Genomic DNA, 19,364 nt, shown 5'->3' on the forward strand with positions numbered 1-19,364 from the left:
CTCATGATCTGCCCACCTCAGCCTCCCAAAGTGCTGGAATTACTAGCATGAGCCACCGTGCCCGGGCTATACCAATGATTTTTAAGTGCAATTAGTTATTATCTCCCGGTTTCACTTATGTTTGTCTTACCTTTCTATTTTTATCATTAGCATGCTAATAGAGAAGTATGAACATTGGTTACCTCATGCTTAGATTATTTAATTACTTTCTATCTGATTTCTCAGGTTTGAGTCTTTTCTTATTTCCAGTCCATTTTCTGTCCTGCTGCTATATTAATATTTTTCATTGGTGTCTTTTTTTCCCCAGAAGCCTCAGAAATTTATTACATAAAGGATAAAGTCCAAGAGTGTTAGCCTTGTGTTCAGACCGTCCAGATCTGGTTCTGACCTTTCTTTCTAGGGCTGTCTTGGTTCCTGAATGCACTGATCATTTGTTCATTCATTCAGCAAATATTGTTTGCCTACTTGTTTTCAAGCCAGTCATTTTTTATTAGGTATACTTGACATACAATAAACTACACATATTTAAAGTGTACAGTTTTTTGTTTGTTTTGTTCTTTTTTTTTTTGTTTTTTTGAGATGGCGTTTCGCTCTTGTTGCCCAGCCTGGAGTGCAATGATGCGATCTCCCCTCACTGCAACCTCCATCTCCTGGGTTCAAGTGATTCTCCTGCCTCAGCCTTCCAAGCAGCTGGGATTATAGGCATGCATCACCACGCCTGGCTAATTTTGTATTTTTAGCAGAAACAGGGTTTCACCATGTTGGTCAGGTTGGTCTCAAACTCCTGACCTCAGGTGATCTACCCACCTCAGCCTCCCAAAGTGCTAGGATTATAGATGTGAGTCACTGCGCCTGGCCAAGTGTACAGTTTTGACGTATATATCCTCTTGTGAGACTATCACTGCAGCCAAGTTAGTGAATGTAGCTGTCATCCCCAAAACTTTCCTTGTGCCTCTTGGTAATTCCTCCCTCTGCTTACCTTGTCCCCAGGCAACCACTGATCTGCTTTCTGTCACAATAGATAGGTTTGCTTCAGAGATAAGGGGGATGGAAAAAGAGGAAAAAGATAAGTTTGCATGCTCCGGAATTTTACACAAATGAAAATCATACAATACATACTCTTAGGGATCTGGCTTTTTTCACTCAGCAAAAATACTGTGTGTATCAGTAGTATTCCTTTTTATTGCTAAGTAGTATTCCATTGTATGTATTTACCACAATTTGTTTATGCATTCACCTATTGATGGACATATGGCATGTTTACAGTTTTTGCTATTACAGTGAAAATTGCTGCGAACATTCGTGTACAAGAAGCTTTCTTTTCTCTTGGGTAAATAATTAGAAATGGAATGGATAGAGATTATATGGTAGATGTGTGTTTAACATTTTGAAAATTGCCCAGCTATCTTCTAAAATACTTATATCTGAGAGCTAAACAACGAGCATACATGGACATAAAGGGGGAAATGCTAGACACCAGGAACTTCAAAAGAGGGAGAGGAGAAGAGGGATGAAGGTTAAATTAAAAAAAGGATTGGGAGACTGAAGGGGGCGGATCACCTGAATTCGGGAGTTCGAGACCAGCTTGACCAACATGGAAAACCCCGTCTCTAATAAAAATACAAAATTAACCAGGCGTGGTGGTGCATGCCTGTAATCCCAGCTACTCGGGAGGCTGAGGCAGGAGAATCTCTTGAATCCAGAAGGTGGAGGTTGCAGTGAGCCGAGATCGTGCCATTGTACTCCAGCCTGGGCAACAAGAGCAAAACTCTGTCTCAGAGAAAAAAAAGGAAATAGTTACATTCTCACCAGCAGTGAATGAGAGTTTCAATTCCTCCACATTAATACTAGCAGTTGGTATGTTCGGTTTTGTGAATTTTAGCCATTCTCGGGGTATGTGGCCATTCTTAGAGGTATCTCCTTGTTTTAGTTAGCGTTTCTCTGTTGAGTAATGATGTTAGCATCTTTTCCAGGAGTTATTTACCATCTATATGTTGTCTTTGGTAAGGGGTCTGTTCAGTGCCCCCCATTTTGTGCTAAATAAATATAACAAAATTTCCATTTTACCCATATTTAAGGGTACAGTTCAGTGTCTTTAATTACATCCATGATGTTGTACAACCATATCACTGTTTCCAGAACCTTTCATCACCCCAAACAGAAAGTCTGTACCCATTTAAAAAAAAAAAGAAAAAAGAAAATAAACATAAGTAAACATAGAAAAGGTATATTAAAAATACAGTATAAAAGATAAAAAATAGTACACCTATGTAGGGCAGCTCCATTCTAATCTTATGAGACTATTGTAGTATATGCGGTCCATCATTTACCCATACATCTTTATGTGACACATGACTATATACCACCTTTCGTTTATCCTTTTTTTTTTTTTTTTTAAGACAGTGTCTTGCTCTGTCGCCAGGCTGGAGCTGGAGTGCAGTGGCGCGATCTCGGCTCACTGCACCCTCCGCCTCTCTCCCGGGTTCAAGCAAGTCTCCAGCCTCAGCCTCCTAAGTAGCTGGGACTACAGGCGTGTGCCACCACACCCAGCTAATTTTTGTGTTTTTAGTAGAGATGGGGTTTCACCATGTTGGCCAGGATGGTGTTGATCTCTTGACCTGGTGATCCACCCTCCTTGACCTCCCAGAGTGCTGAGATTACAGGCATTGAGCCACCGCGCCCAGCCTATTTATCCATTTTTATCTCTTGATATACACTTGGGTTGTTTTCACCTTTTGGGTATTGTTAATAGTTCTGTTGTTAACAATTATCTGTTTGAGTTCCTGCTTTCATTTCTTTTGAATATATATCTAGGAGTGAAATTGCTAGATCATATGGTATTCTGTTTAACTTTTTTTTTTTTTTAATTGTGGTAAAATATACCTAATGTAAGATTAACCCTTTTTTTTTTTAAATGAGACAGTGTCTCACTCTGTTACCCACGTTGGAGCTCAGTGACACAGTCATGGCTCACTGCAGCCTCAATCTCTTGGGCTTGAGCAGTTGGCCTGCTTCACACTCTTGAGTAGCTGGGACCACAAGTGTGTGCCATTGTGCCTGGTTAATTTTTTTATTTTTTGTAGAGACAGGGTTTTACTTTGTTGACCAAGTTGGCCTCAGACTCCTGGGCTCAAGTGATCTGCCTGCCTTGGCCTCCCAAGTGCTAGGATTACAGATGTGAGCCACTTGGCTCAGTCACATTTACGATTTTAACTGTATTTTTAAGAGTACAGTTTAGTGGCATTAAGTACATTCACATTGTTGGGCAGCCATCACCACTATCCACCTTTAGTACCTTTTCATCATCCCAAACTGAAACTCTGTACTTGATAAACAATAAATTCTCATTATTCTCTTCCCTCTAGCCCCGTTAACCACTATTCTACCTTCTATCTTTACACTGACTGTTCTAAGTACCTCATATACATGGAATCATAAAATATTTGTGTTTATTTCTACCTCTGTATTCTGTTCTGTTAGTCTCTAATTCTGTTCTTATGGTAGTACCACACTGCTTTGATTACTGTAGCTTTGTAGTAAGTTTTGAAATTAGTGTGAGTCCTCCAACTTTTTCTTTTTCAAGATAGTTTTAGCTATTTGGCATCCCTTGAGATTCCATGTGAATTTTAAATGCATTTTTGTACCAATATAAAAAAGCACCATTGGAGTTTTAGTAGGGATTACACTGATTCTGTACATGCCTTTGAGTAGTATTGCTGTCCTAAAAATATTAAATCTTATGATCCTTGAACATGGGTGTCTTTCCATTTATTTAGGACTTCTCTAACTTCTTTCAGCAGTGTATTGTAGTTTTGCATGTATAAGTCTTTCTTTCTTTTTCTTTTTTATTTTTTTGAGACAGGATCTTGCTGTCACCCAGGCTGGAGTGCAGTGATGTGATCATGGCTCACTGCAGCCTCAACTTCCTGGGTTCAAGCAGTCCTCTTGTCTTGGCCTCCCAGTGCTGGGATTATAGGTGTAAGCCACCACACTCAGCCTCCGTGTATGTCTTTCAAATTCTTGCTTCGTTTTTTTCCTAAGCATTTTATTCCTTTTGATGCTGTTGCAAATGTGTTTTCTTAATTTCCTTTTTTGATTGTTCATTGCAAGCTTATAGAAATGCCAGTGTTTTTTGTGTGTTTATTTTGTATCCTGTAACTGCTGCATTTCTTAGCTTTAACAATATTTTGTGGACTCTTTAGGGATTTTTACAGATAAGATCATGTCATCTGCAAAAAGATAATTTCACTTCTTTTTTAATTAGGATACTTTTTATTTCTTTATTTTGCCTAAGTACTGTGGCTGGAATTTTTAGTACCTGTATTATGTTGAATAGAGATTGTTAAAGCTGGCATCCTTGTCTTTTTCCTGATCTTAAGGGGAATTTTTCCTGATCTTAAGGGGAAGAGTTAAAGCCTTTGAATCGCTGACTATGATTTTTATGAGTTTTTATATATGGCCTTTATCAAGTTGAGGAAGTTCCCTTCTATTTCTGTCTATTGAGTATTTTTGTCATGAAAGGATATTGGATTTTGTCAGATGCCTTTTCTGTATAATTGAGATGATCATAGTGGGGGTTTTCCATGAAGTGGTTTATTACATTGAATGATTTTTATAGTTGAACCATCTTTGTATTCTAGGAGTAAATCCCACTTGGCCACAGTGTATAGTCTTTTAAATATTCTATTGAATTAGTTTTATTAGGATTTTGTTGAGGATTTACCTAGCACAATTTCTCTAGTAAATGTCTTTAACTCCCAGAGCAATATATATACATTAAAATTTTTCACATAGCATTATGAATGAGGATACACAGTGCATGTCAGTAGTGATATCTCTGAGTATATTCTGAAGAAATGGAAGGAATTTAATAAATATTTGTATTTTAAATTAATTTCAAATGCAGGATTAGGTGTTGGAAGTAGTATTTAATCAATCATGAACCCATGATCTAAGATTTTTAATGATTGCTGTAATTAATGTTTCTCAAAGAGCTTGTTTTCTGTAACAAAGTTGATTTTTTTTTTTTTTTTGAGACAGAATCTCACTGTCAGCCAGGCTGTAGTGCAGTGGCACAATCTCAGCTCACTGCAACCTCCGCCTCCCAGGTTCAAGCGATTCTCCTGCCTCAGCCTCCCGAGTAGCTGGGATTGCAGGCAACCACCACCATGCCCGACTAATTTTTATATTTTTAGTAGAGTTGGGGTTTCACCATGTTTCCCAGGCTGGTCTCGAACTCCAGACCCCAGGTGATCCACCCACCTCGGCCTCCCAAAGTGTTGGGATTACAGGCGTGAGCCACCATGCCCGGCTGATGTTTTTTTTAAAACTCTCTCTTTTTGGTCTGCTGTTACACTAACAGTAATTTTATTTACCATCTGGCTTATTTAGTTCTGTATACTAGATAATTAATATATACAATCTTTATGATAATTACTCATTCTTACAAGTTTTTGGAGATGAACAAAGGGACTGCTTTTCCCTTTCTCTGGTAGACACACCATAAGAAGTGGACTTTGGTTGTAGTTTAGTGGTATAGATGTTTGTAAGAAACTATTTTAGGTTGGGCGCCGTGGCTCATCCCTATAGTCCAAGCACTTTGGGAGGCCAAAGGCGGAGGATTGTTTGAGCCCAGGACTTCAAGACCAGCCTGAACAACATGGCAGGATCCCATCTCTGCAAAAATTAAAAAATTAGCTGGATGTAGTGGGCACATCTGTAGCCCCAGCTACTTCTGAGGGTCAGGTGGGAGGACCTCTTGAGACCAAGAGGTTGAGGCTGCAGTGAGCTGTGTTTGGGCCACTGCACTCCTGCGTGAGCAACAGAGTGTGACTTGTCTCAAAAACAAAAACCCAGACAGTATTTAGCATGTTTTTGTATGTATATGTAGTTTGCCTCAAACAATACATTAGGGGATGTAGGAAATTTTGTATGCTTTCACAAGGCATCTGAGATCCTCTGTAATCTGCCTCCTAGTTTCCTTGCAATTTTGAGCTATTTGGGAATAAAGGTTCTTTGTTAACAAATTTCCTATTTACTGCCTGTTTTCTCTTATAGCTAAAACTATTTAAATGAGTGTTTTCCACTCCATATCTCTGCAACCTCGCTGTCTACTTACCCTTCAGCCCATTCTAACTTGATTTTAATTCCTTCCACACTACTCACATAGCTCCTGCAGGGTGTAGACTCAATTTTGCTAAATCCAGTGAACATTTCATTGGCCTTATCTTTCCTTCTCAGAGCATCAACACAAATTACTTTATCTATTTTTCTTGAAACATTATCTTTTTTGGTATTTTTGCCGTAATAGCTATACCATCCTCCTAGTAACTTCATGGTCTATGGATTTTTTTTTTTTTTTTTTTTTTAAAGAGACTGAGTCTTGCTCTGTTATCCAGGCTAGAGACAGTGGCATCATCATGGCTCACTGCAGCCCCGACCTCTGGATTCAATTGATCCTCCCACCTCAGCCTCCTCAGGAGTAGCTGGGACTACAGGCATGCCCACCATGCCTGGCTAATTTTTAAGTTTATTGTAGAGATGCTATCTTGCTGTGTGACCTAGACTGGTCTGGACTTCCTGGCCTTAAGCAATCCTGCCACCTTGGCCTGCCAAAGTGCTGGGATTAAAGGTGTAAGCCACCACATTCAACTGGTCCATGACTTTTAAGACTACCTCTAGACTTATACTTCACAACTTTATCTTTTCAGTCCTGGCCTTTTTCTTGGCTCTAGTATCTAACTACCCTCATTTGGACTTGTAGTATGCATTTCAAATATATTATCTCTATAAGAGGTGTTTTTTTATTTTTTCCATGCCAAATCTGTTTCTTTTCCAGTCAGGAACCTAGTTTTTTATCCAAAAACCTAGTTCACTTTAATCGTCCTTTTTCCTCACATCCAGTAGTAATTGAACTATAAATGTTAGCAGCCATTTTTTTAAAGATTATCTTATATACTTAGTATTTATTGCTAACAGCTTCTCTAACCGTTACAGCAGTTTTGCAGGGTAGGTATGTTGATTCTCTTGTTGCATGTGAGGAGACGAGCTCAGTCACTTGTCCAATGTCATGTGGTCCGTAAGTGCCAGAGCTGGGAATCAGACACAGATCTAAAGATTGTGATTCTTCCAGTTTAATGATGGAGAGAAAATAATTTTTAATTTTAATTTTATTTTATGTTTATAATTTTTAAATTGAATGAGGGGAAATACTCTAAACATATTTAACATTATGCATTAATATTGTACCACTGGTTGGTTGGTTTTGGTTTGAGAGAAACATTGCTTTTCTCAGAGTATTAACATTGTCATATTTATTTTGTAATTAAATTAGATTGTGGAGGCTGAGTAATCTCATCCCTGTATGCCTATAATCCCAGCACTTTGGGAGGCTCAGGTGGGCGGATCACTTGAGGTCAGAGCTGGAGACCAGCCTAGCCAACATAGGAAAACCCTGTCTCTAACAAAAATGCAGAAACCCATCTGGGTGCGGCGATGCACGCCTGTAATCCCAGCTACTCGGAGGCTGAGGCACGAGAATTGCTTGAACCTGGGAGGCAGAGGTTGCAGTGAGTTGAGATGGCACCACTGCACTTGAGCCTGGGTGAGGGAGTGAGACTCTGTCTCAAAAAATAAGTAAATAAATAAATTAGATTGTGGAATACAAGATAAATATGCCACAAATATTCAGAGAATGTAAAGCGCAATGTAGCCTGGGAAAGGCAGGAAATTTTATGGACTTGATCCAGTGACATTTCCATGATCCAGAGACAGGACATGGAGGGAGGGCCAATATAAGCAAATGCACAGATATGTCAACAGTGTTACATAGTGCAGCAGTGAGCCTGTTTTGACTGGGAGGGAGGGGGACATTTAAACATATGATTTGGTTACTCCCTATCATAGTCCTAGTCTTTGTAAGGTTTATAATCTAGCAGGACAGAGAAATCAACAAATAAGTTGTCATAATAACGTTTCTGAAGGGGGAAGTATAGGTTGCTGTGGCAGAGCATGGCAATTGTATCTAAAATAGTCTGCAGAGTGTCAGGGAACACTTTTTGGAGAAAGCAGCTTATGAACTGAAATCTAAATAATGAGTAGGAGTAACCCAGATGAAGAAAGGTTTTGAAGAATATCTTAGGCAGAGAGAGGAAACATGTAAAGACATAACCTTGCTGGGTCATAGGGCCAGTTCTGGAAAGGAGTTTATGAGACCAATTCTGGAGAGGAGTTCATGAGACCGGTTCTGGAGAGGAGCTATGACTTTAACAGAAGAGTGGCATGGTCATGTCATTGTTTCAGGGGAAGAAACCTGACCCAGATTTCGTTTTTGCCTAGAGATCAAGGTAATAATAATGTTCAAGGTTATTAAGAATGGAGGAATCCTTTTCCGTAGGATTTTTACTTTATTTTTGTTTTTATTTTTTGAGACCAAGTCACGCTCTGTCACCCAGGCTTTACGGTGCAGTGGCGCGATCTCGGCGCCCTGCAGCCTCTACCTCCTGGTTCAAGCAATTCTCCTGCCTCAGCCTCCCAAGTAGCTGGGGCTACAGGCTTGCACCACCACACCTGGCTAAATTTGTATTTTTAGTAGAGACGAGATTTCACTATGTTGGCCAGGCTAGTCTCGAAAACTCCTGACCTCATGATCTGCCCACCTCAGCCTCCCAAAGTGCTGGGATTACAGGCGTGCTTTGTATGCTTTTACTTTCAGCTTTCTTTGCTCTGAAGTACCTTGCTTCCTATCATTTTAAGTCTTTTACTGTCCTTTAAGGTTTCCTTGGGAATTTTATTTCTAAATTAATTATTTGGCATCAAGTTAAAGCTCATGTTCATTTTAAAAAGTAGAAAGAGATAAACAAATAACAGATATTGGGAGTACGTTGGTGTAGGATCATAGTTATTTACCTCTGAACCTATTTATCAGACAACTAAAACATAAAGTTTTTTTTTTATTATAAACCTGTTGTTTCCTGAAAACTAGTCAGAAAATCTTAACATCTCCTTCCATATGGTGTAAGATTGCTCTCAGTTTCCTAATAAATTATTAATATAATTTTTGGTTTAGTAGAGACATTATTCTCTTCTAAAACCTTTTTGTAATTATGAGGAAACCAAGATATCTAGAAGCTTCAATTACTGAACTATGAAACCGTATTTTTTGTTTTGTTTTGAGACAGAGTCTTTCTCTGTTGCCCAGGCTAGAGTGCAGTGGCAGGATCTCAGCTCACTGCAACCTCCGCCTCCCTGGTTCAAGCGATTCTCCTGCCTCAGCCTCCTGAGTAGCTGGGATTACAGGCGCCTGCCACCATTCCTGGCTAATTTTTGTATTTTTAGTAGAGACAGGGTTTCACCATGTTGGCCAGGCTGGTCTCCATCTGCTGACCTCAGGCGATCTGCCCAGCTTCGCCTCCCAAAGTGCTGGGATTACAGGCATGAGACACCGCGCCTGGCCCTATGAAACTGTTTTAAGACTTAAAAGTTGTGCTCTATTGCTTATTCATTTTTTTAGGTTTAATTTACATGTCTATAATGTATGTAACTCAGAATTAGCTTCCCTTTTTTTGAATTAGCTTTTCAAAAAATAAATTCAGTAGTAAACTAGATAGAAATAAGTCGGTTTATTTTTGAGTGCAAAGGAGGCAGTCATTATTATAAGGCAACAGTAAGATTATATACACGTTCCCTTTGAGAATCAGCTAGTCCTGGAATCGTTCCTTTTCCTGTGTGAGAGTAGCCTTTTAACAGCTATTTTGCATTGAGTTCTGTCCCTTTAAAAGTTTATCCCTATGAGGATGACAGTGTGAAGGAGACAGTAGATTGCCTGTTATTTCTGTAAGTATCTCTAAAATTAAGCACTAGAGAGTGCTTAAAACTCATTAGATTTGTATTATTTTATATATATATATATGTAAATAAAGTAATGGTGTTTTCTAATCAAAATCTAATCTTTTGACCCCTTAGCGCTGGCTGACAGAGCAGAGAGCTCAATGTCCTCATTGCCGGTAAGTGTTTTGCTATGATTATTTGTGAATTTGCAAAATAGTAAGGTCAGAATGTGCCTTGGGATTCATAAAGGCAGTTTTCCTGCAGTCAGCCCATTTCTCTTCTTCTTGAAGATAGTTGAGTAGAAATAAGCAATCTGACTAGAAAAAGAAATGCAGGGACTAATTCGTGTGACTTAAAATTATGTTTGGCCGGGCACGGTGGCTCAAGCCTGTAATCCCAGCACTTTGGGAGGCCGAGATGGGCAGATCACGAGGTCAGGAGATCGAGACCATCCTGGCTAACATGGTGAAACCCCGTCTCTATTAAAAATACAAAAATCAGCCGGGCGTGGTGGCACGCACCTATAGTCCCAGCTACTCAGGAGGCTGAAATGTGAGAATCACTTGAACCTAGGAGGTGGAGGTTGGAGTGAGCTGAGATCGCACTGCTGCACTTGAGCCAACGTCGTGCCATTGTACTCCAGCCTGAGTGACAGAGCGAGAGTCTGTCTCAAAAAAAAAAAAAAAAAAAAAAAAAATTATGTTTACTATGTTGTACTCTGCCTCTCTCAGAAAATACTTGTGTAAGTTTTTAATTTACCTTTCATAATTAAGCAACACATTTTTCATGTTTCTGGTTAAAAAATCCAGATAGTTAGGCCATAACTTATCTTTTATAATTAAGCAAAAAATTTTAATGTTTCTGGTTTAAAAAATCCAGATAGTTTGGCCGGGCACAGTGGCTCACACCTGTAATCCCAGCACTTTGGGAGGCCAAGGTGGCTGGATAACCTGAGGTCGGGAATTCGAGACCAGCCTGGCCAACATAGTGAAACCTTGTCTCTACTAAAAATACAAAAATCAGCCGGGCGTGGTGGCACGCACCTATAGTCCCAGCTACTCAGGAGGCTGAAATGTGAGAATCACTTGAACCTAGGAGGTGGAGGTTGGAGTGAGCTGAGATCGCACTGCTGCACTTGAGCCAACGTCGTGCCATTGTACTCCAGCCTGAGTGACAGAGCGAGAGTCTGTCTCAAAAAAAAAAAAAAAAAAATCCATATGGTAGAGATAAATATAAAATAAAAAGGCTTCTGATTCTGATACTCCCTGCCCTGTCTTCTCACTTAATAACAACTTGCAAAAGAAATTGTTGGGTTTGGTATCTATTCTTCTAGACTGTTTTTTGTGCATGTATTTTGTAATGCCCTAATCCAGTATAATTGTGCCTATATTTAAATACATGCGTATGTGATTCCCATATGCTTTTTCTTAAAATGTCCCAATGATATGATATTATTTTGCAGTTTGCTTTTTCATGTAAAATATGGTAGGTATCTTTTCTTGATGGTATGTATATATAAGTCATTTTTTTTAAAAGTGACTAATCAATGTTATGACTATATCTTGATTTATTTATCCCCATATTGAGAGACATTTAGGTTATCTCTACTTTTGGTTTCAAAAAATAATGCTGGAGTGCCATCTGTTGCCCGTTTTTTCGTTTTGTATTCACTTTTCTTTACTTTTTATTTTTTTGAGACAGGGTCTCGCTCTGTTGTCCAGGCTGGAGTGCAGTGGCGCGATCTCAGCTCACTGCAACCTCGACCTCCTGGGCTCAGGTGATCCTCCTACCTCAGCCTCCCTCCTAACTGGGACCACTGGTGTGTGCTACCATGCCAAGCTAATTTTGTTTATTTTTTGTAGAGATGAGATGTCAAACTGTGTTTGCCAAACTGGTCTTGACTTCCTGGGCTCAAGGGATCCTACCACCTTGACCTCCCAAAGTGCTAGGATTGTAGGTGTGAACCAGTGTGCCTGGTCCCACCTGTCTTATATTATCTTATAAGACCAGCACTATCAGGTAGAACTTTTTATAATGATGAAAGTGTTCTATGTCTGCACTGTCCAATATGGTAGCCACTAGCTACGTGTGGTTGTCGATCTCTTTCTCCAGGCTGGGGTGCAGTGGCACAATCTTGGCTCACTGCATCCTCAATCTCCCTGGCTCAGGTGGTCCTCCTACCTCAGCTTCACGGGTAGCTGGGACTATAGGCACATGCCACCACGCTTGGCTAATTTTTTGTAGAGACAGGGTTTCATCATGTTGTCCAGGCTGGTCTCGAACACCTCAGTTCAAGCAGTCTACCTGCCTCAGCCTCCCAAGTTGCTGGGATTACAGGCATGAGCCACCATGCCAACAGTACAGCGTTAGACTCAGAAGTTGAGAATTCAGTCCATATTCTGAATCATGTTTTTGTTTGTTTTTGTAAATGACGTGTTAATATGGTGAAAATAAGTTGCAAAGAGTATTTTTCATTGTGTCTTTTTCTTTTTTCTTTTTTTTTTTTTTTTTTTTTAGTTTTAATAGTGTTATAGGGCCAGGTAGTGGCTCATACCTGTAATCCCAGTACTTTGGGAGGATCACTGGAGGCCAGGAGTTCAAGACCAGCCTGGGAAATATAGCGAGATCCCTGTCTTTACAAAAAATTTTTAAATTACCTGAATTTGATGGTGTGCTGCTGTAGTCCCAGCCACTCAGGAGGCTGAGGCAGGAGGATCGCTTGAGCCCAGGAGGTCAAGGCTGCAGTGAACCATGATCATGCATGCCACTGCATTCCACCCTGGGTCATAGAGTGAAACTCTCTCTCTTAAAAAAAAATAGTGTTATGGTATGAGTATTATTGTGCTCTCTATATTGAGAGATGTGTTTATTTTATAAAATAATCTGAAATTCATGAATTAGTGTATGTGTATGGATTTTCTCCCCAGTGCTCCACTCCAGCTACGAGAACTAGTAAATTGTCGTTGGGCAGAAGAAGTAACACAACAGCTTGATACTCTTCAACTCTGCAGTCTCACCAAACATGAAGAAAATGAAAAGGACAAGTATGTCCTCAATTTCTTTGTTCAATATGGAATGGATTTTGCCTTTGTGTTGTTTAATGACACTATATTGGTAGTTGCCATTTAGTTATTTATGAATAAGTAGTGTTAAATTTCTTAAGTTTTTAATTCTTTCAATCATGTGCTGTTGCTGTTAAGTAACATATTCTTATTATGTTTATTTAACAACGGTTATTTCATGCCATGTATATACACAGACACTCCTTGCCCTCCCCTCCCCCCATACAGAAAGTGCTTTGCTAGATGATAGGCACACAGAGGTAAATGAGACATGATTTCTGTTAACTGTTTAATGGGGACACAGTGATAATACTGTGTTAAGTCATTTGAGGGACAAGAATGAATAAATGGTCTTATGTTCCATGATTGAAGAATTTTGAACATATCTGGAGAGTTGTTATAGGGAGCAGATAAAGAAAGGAAAGAATGACGTGGCAGTGATTTGTTTTTATAGATGAAGAAGCTACAACATGGTTAATTGTAAGGCTTCACTGTCCAGCAATAATAAAATAACTTGAATTAGGTGAGATTCCAGGACCCTTGAATGTTTAGAAATAAAACCTGGTCACTTTCTGTAGAGTCACAACATGGTAAAGCAAGAGGTTGAAACCTCACAGGTCATTAGAAACAATTTTACCTGTTTCTTCATTATACTGAGGAACTAGAACCATAGAAATAAGAGAACAGGGCATGGTGGTGTGCACCTATAGTCTCAGCTACTTGGGAGGCTCAGGCAGGAGGATCTCTTGAGCCCAGAGGATGGCTTAGGTAACATAGCAAGACCCCCATCTCTTAAAAAAAGAAAAAGAAAAAAAAAAGAGGCTTAATTATGGTAGTATAACACATTAATGCGTAATCAGAATTAAAACCTATTATTTGGGCGAGTGTGGTGGCTCATGCCTATAATCCCAGCACTTTGGGAAGCCGAGACGGGTGGATTACCTGAGGTCAGGAGTTCAAGACCAGCCTGGCCAACATGGAGAACCCCGTCCCTACTAAAAATACAAAAATTAGCTGGGTGTGGTGGTGGACACCTGTAATCCCAGCTACTGGGCAGGCTGAGGCAGGAGAATCACTTGAGCCCAGGAGGCATAGGTTGTAGTGAGCTGAGATGGTGTCATTGCACTCCAGCCTAGGTGACAGAACAAGACTTCATCGCCCAAAAAAAAAAACAAAAAACTAAAACTAAAAGGCTACTATTCAGTTTAACTGAACTTTTAAGGAATTCTGTCATTTGTAGCATTGTGGAGGTCTCACCAAAAGTAGTTATTTAATTTCTTTTCTATATAATAACACGTTTCTTAGGTGAACACTTAGGTGTTTTTCCTCTGAAGTGGTGGGTGTTACTATTTGGAAAGACCTTTTACCTCTTGTTGGGCCTGTTCTATTAGAGCCTCTCAAAAGGAATGGACTGCTACAGTTTGCTAACCTGCTAGTCTTTCTTATTTGCTGTTTGATGCCTACTGGCCTTCCCTTTTTGCAGGTGAATACAGGCTGTTGATTAAGTGGAGTTTTGGCAAATTTTCTATATTGTAAAAGCTATATTATAAATGTGGTATTTTGGAAGTCTTGCTAAGTGAGCTTCCAAACAGTATCTGATAAATTTTTTCTAACCTTTATTAATTTCCCATTTGATATTCTGATTACTTATGAATTAGAAATATAAAATATAAACCTATGTAAGTATTTTCTCTAAGATCGGTGTCCTTCATCAATGAAATGCTTTTTTAAAAATGCGTGAGTGGGTCAGGCGCAGTGGCTCATGCTTGTAATCCCAGCACTTTGGGAGACCGAGGTAGGTGGATCACCTAAGGTCAGGAGTTCGAGACCAGCCTGGCCAACATGGTGAAACCCTGTCTATACTAAGAATACAAAAAATAGCTGAGCGTGGTGGTGGGCGCCTGTAATCCCAGCTACTTGGGAGGCTGAGGCAGCAAGAATTGCTTGAACCCAGAAGGTGTAGGTTGTAGTGGGCCAAGATCGCGCCACTGCATTCCAGCCTGGATGACAGAGCTGGACTCCGTCTCAAAAAAAAAAATTGCAAGAGTGTGTCTACTTTATAAACAAGAGAATACTTAAAACATTTTAATTATGGTAAAATATACATAAAATTACCATCTTAATCATTTTTAAATGTACAGTTCAGTTATGTTAAGCATGTTCACATGTTCAACCAATCTCCAGAACTTTTTAAACTTGCAAATCTGAAACTGTACCCATTAAACCACTCCCCATTGCCTCTTCCCACCAGCCCCTGGCAGCCACCATTGTACTTTCTGTTTCTTTTTTTTTTTTTGAGATGAAGGCTCGCTCTGTCGCCCAAACTGGAGTATAGTGGCTGGATCTCAGCTCACTGCAAGCTCCGCCTTTCGGGTTCACGCCATTCTCCTGCCTCAGCCTCCCGAGTAGCTGGGACTATAGGCGCCCGCCACCTCGCCCGGCTAGTTTTTTGTACTTTTTAGTAGAGACGGGGTTTCACCGGGTTAGCCAGGATGGTCTCAATCTCCTGACCTCGTGATCCACCCGCCTCAGCCTCCCAAAGTGCTGGGATTACAGGCTTGAGCCACCGCGCCCGGGTGTACTTTCTGTTTCTATCAGTTTGAGTACTCTAGATACCGCATATAAGTAAAACCGTACAGTACCTATCTTTTTGTAACTGGCTTATTTTACTTAGCATAATGTCCTCAAAGTTCATCCATGTGTCAAAATTTCCTACCTTTTTAAGGCTGAGTAATATTATATTGTATGTATATGTCACATTTTGTTTATCCATTCATCTGTCAGTGAAAATGGCGTTGCTTCCACCTTTGGGCTGTAGTGAATAATGCTGCTATGAACATGGATGTTCATGTCTTTGAGACTCTGTTTTCAGTTCTTTTGGTTATATAATCAGAAGTAGCATTGCTAGATCATGTGGTAATTCTATTTTTAATTTAAATTTTTCAGGAATCTCCATACTATTTTCCATAGTGACTGTACCATTTTACAGTCCCACCGACAGTGCACAAGTGTTCCACTTCCTCCACATCCTGGCCAACACTTGCTCTTTTTTTTTTTTTTTTATAGCAACCATCCTAATATGGTATGAGGTTAGGATTCACATTTCTGTAATGATTAGTAGTGATGAGCACCTTTTCATATGCTTACTGGAGATCTTTTGCTCATGTTTAAATGGGAGTTTTTAAAATTTATTTGTTGAATTATAGGTGTTACTTATATATTCTGGATATTAAACCTTCATTCTTTTCTCTCTCTCTCTTTTTTTTTTTTTTTTTTTTTGAGGCAGACTCTTGCGCTGTTGCCCAGGCTGGAGTGCAGTGGTGTGATTATCAGCTCACTGCAACCTCTGCCTCCCGGGTTCAAGCGATTCTCGTGCCTCAGCCTTCTGTGTAGCTGGGATTACAGGCGTGCACCACCACGCCCAGGTAATTTTTTGTGTTTCTAGTAGAGAAGGAGTTTTCACTATTTTGGCCAGGCTGGTCTCAAACTCCTGGCCTCAAGTGATCCACCCGCCTTTGCCTCCCAAAGTGCTGGGATTACAGGCATGAGCCACCACCACACCTGGCCTGTAGTTTATTTGTGTATATGGTGTAAAGTAAGGGTCTGTGTTAGTCTGCTAGGTCTTCTATAACAATACTGCTGAGTAGCTTAAACAATAGAAATTTATTTTCTCACAGTTCTGATAGGTGTAAAGTCCCAGATTAAATGCTGGCAGTGTTGGTTTCTGGTGAAGCCTCCCTTTCTCCCTGACTTGTAGATGGCCACCACCTAGCTCTGTCCTCACATGATCTTTGCTATGTGCATGTGCACGCCTGGTGTCTCCTCCTCTTGTGAAGGACACCAGTGCTGTTGGATTTGGGTCCTGCCCTTATGATCCTTACTTAACCTTAATTACCTTCTTAAAGGCTCTGTCAGCAAATACATTCACACTGGGGGTTAAGGCTTTACCCTATGAATTTGAGGGGGAACATAGTCAGTCTATAACAGAGTCTAATTTTATTGTTTTTCATGTGAATATCCAGTTTAAAAGAAAGTTTAAAATTGAGTTGTTCGTTTTCCATGAGGGTCTAGTATTAAATCGTGCAGTTAATCATGTGTCTTGATTATTGTTATCATTGACCACATGTAGGAAAAGTACGTGTGCATGCTCATGTAGGTATAAATGCATAATCAATATTATTAAGCACATGCCCAAAATGTAGTAGTACAATAGAATTTATCATCTGTAGTGCTGCTTGGAAATGATGCAATATATATGTTGTCTTTAAGAAGCAAATCTGTATTTTGCATGTGATTATAAAGTCCAGATCAATGAAAACAGTACTTTAAAAAAATTGTCCACATACACTTCTTTAGCTTACTTTACAGAAGCCATGGAGTACATTTTATACTGTTTCTTGAGACATAATCATTTAAAATTGACCTGTTTGCTCAAGCTTAAGAATTTGTGGAGGTGATAATGTTCCAATTTTATTTAATTTATAACTTTATTTTCTTTTCATAATGTATAGATGTGAAAATCACCATGAAAAACTTAGTGTATTTTGCTGGACTTGTAAGAAGTGTATCTGCCATCAGTGTGCACTTTGGGGAGGAATGGTGAGCAGAACAAATTCAGTATTTCTTTTTAGTTAGAGACTAGAAGGCACTGAAATACTTATTCAGATAGAAAATAGTGTCATTATGCTCTCGTAGAATGAAAATTAAAATGTATCTGCTCTATAGATGCTTTATTAAAGGTATTGTACTTTTATTGCAGAGAATCTTGTTTGTGCGGTTTAATGTAGGACATGGACCCCTTACATAAATATTTTAACCTCTAACACCTATGCAACATATCCTCTATTCATTTGCAAATCTTTTTGTTGTAGGATCCAGGTCACTTTTTTCATTAAAGGTCAGTTGATCGATGTACTGGCCAGGGTTTCCAATTTTAGTTCCTTTAAAACGGAGCAAGAACTTAGACACTTGTGAAACAACATGAATGCACATATCTAGATCTTATAATTATTTTTTGTTTTTTAGATTCTTTTTTCCAATTGAATTCAAGAGCAGTTTTTAAAGACAGTCTGCCATTATTGAGCTTGAAGCATTGAAGTTAGTTTTCTTAGAAGCAGCTTTTTTATTTTAAAGTCATGTTCTGTTGTTTACTGAATACTTTTTTTTTTTTCCTTGAGAAAAAATTTCGCACTCATTGCCGAGGCTGGAGTGCAATGGTGGGATCTCCACTCACCACAACCTTTGCCTCCTGGGTTCAAGTGATTCTCCTGCCTCAGCCTCCCTAGTAGCTGGGATTACAGGCATGCGCCACCACCACGCCTGGCTAATTTTGTATTTTCAGTAGAGACAGGGTTTCTCCATGTTGGTCAGGCTGGTCTTGAACTCCCGACCTCAGGTGATCCACCTGCCTCAGCCTCCCAAAGTGCTGGGATTACAGGCGTGAGCCACCGTGCCTGGCCTCTGAATACTTAATTAAATGATCTCCTTATAATATTAAGTACAGTTGGCATAAATAGGTTGAGAATAAATACAATAGATTCTTAGTGAGGAAAAATAAGTGATGGGGGAAATGGAAATGGGTAGGTATCTAGAGTTGCCATGAGAATTGATAATTCTGTGGACATCAGTCAGTATGTTTTACCGAGAAAGTGACAGGCCAGATTGGTTGAGTAGAACTCAATTCAGAGAGCTTTCTGTGAGAATTTGAATATTAATGCGCTGACTAGAAAAAATTAAGAAGTTCTTACATTTAATACTTTAAATACATAGGTTTTGTAAGAGAATAAGTAGAGACTTTTTTTCTATACTTAAAGTGAACATGTAAAAATCTACATCTTTTTTGGAGACAATAATGGGATACTTTGGCTAAATAAGACAATTCTAGTAAGAACTTATAGGAGGCTTCTTATATTAAAAATTTAATAATTCTGGTTACCAATCAAAATTATTTTTAAGTAGTTAGCTATAAAAATTGTTCTTTGAGTTGAATGCAACTGAATTTGTGAGGTTACTACAGAACTACCCTTCTATCTCTGTAGTAATTCTGTGGGATGGAAAATGGGTTCATTGCTTTTGTTAATTTTGTATCCTGGGCTTTTTCTTCGAGTGTCTTTCTAATTCATTCAGCAGTGGTAAAGACTAGGGATTTGGTGATGAACATATCAAACAATTAATTACATATTTAATTGGTGTGATAAATTGGAGGAATAAATACAGAGAGCTGATGAGGATGCATAACTATAGCAGCTGATCCTGTAAATCTGAGCTAAGCTGCAAAAGATGAGTAGGATTAAGACAAATAAGATGGGAGAGGGAAGATGGAGAATTATTATTATTTGCTTTGTTTTGTCTTTTCGAGACAGAGTCTCACTCTGTCACCCAGGCTGGAGTGCAGTGGCATGATCTCAGCTCACTCCTACCTCCGCCTCCTGAGTTCAAGTGGTTCTCCAGCCTCAGCCTCCTGAGTAGCTGGGA

The 19,364-nt window shown here is 39.4% G+C and overlaps 1 protein-coding gene across 1 annotated transcript in view; it reads left to right on the forward strand.

The window, feature by feature from the left end:
• TRIM37 (tripartite motif containing 37) overlaps positions 1–19,364 on the forward strand; it is a 133,122-nt gene that overhangs the window by 6,163 nt on the left and 107,595 nt on the right. The window contains exons 3-5 of the mRNA XM_011953774.1: positions 9,964–10,004; positions 12,756–12,872; positions 17,402–17,489. Of these exons, the coding sequence (XP_011809164.1) occupies positions 9,964–10,004; positions 12,756–12,872; positions 17,402–17,489 (246 nt within the window). The remainder of the gene's footprint in view (positions 1–9,963; positions 10,005–12,755; positions 12,873–17,401; positions 17,490–19,364) is intronic.

The sequence above is a fragment of the Colobus angolensis genome, unplaced genomic scaffold (genome assembly GCF_000951035.1).
Source record: "Colobus angolensis palliatus isolate OR3802 unplaced genomic scaffold, Cang.pa_1.0 Scaffold37, whole genome shotgun sequence".
NCBI classification, from domain to species: domain Eukaryota; kingdom Metazoa; phylum Chordata; class Mammalia; order Primates; family Cercopithecidae; genus Colobus; species Colobus angolensis.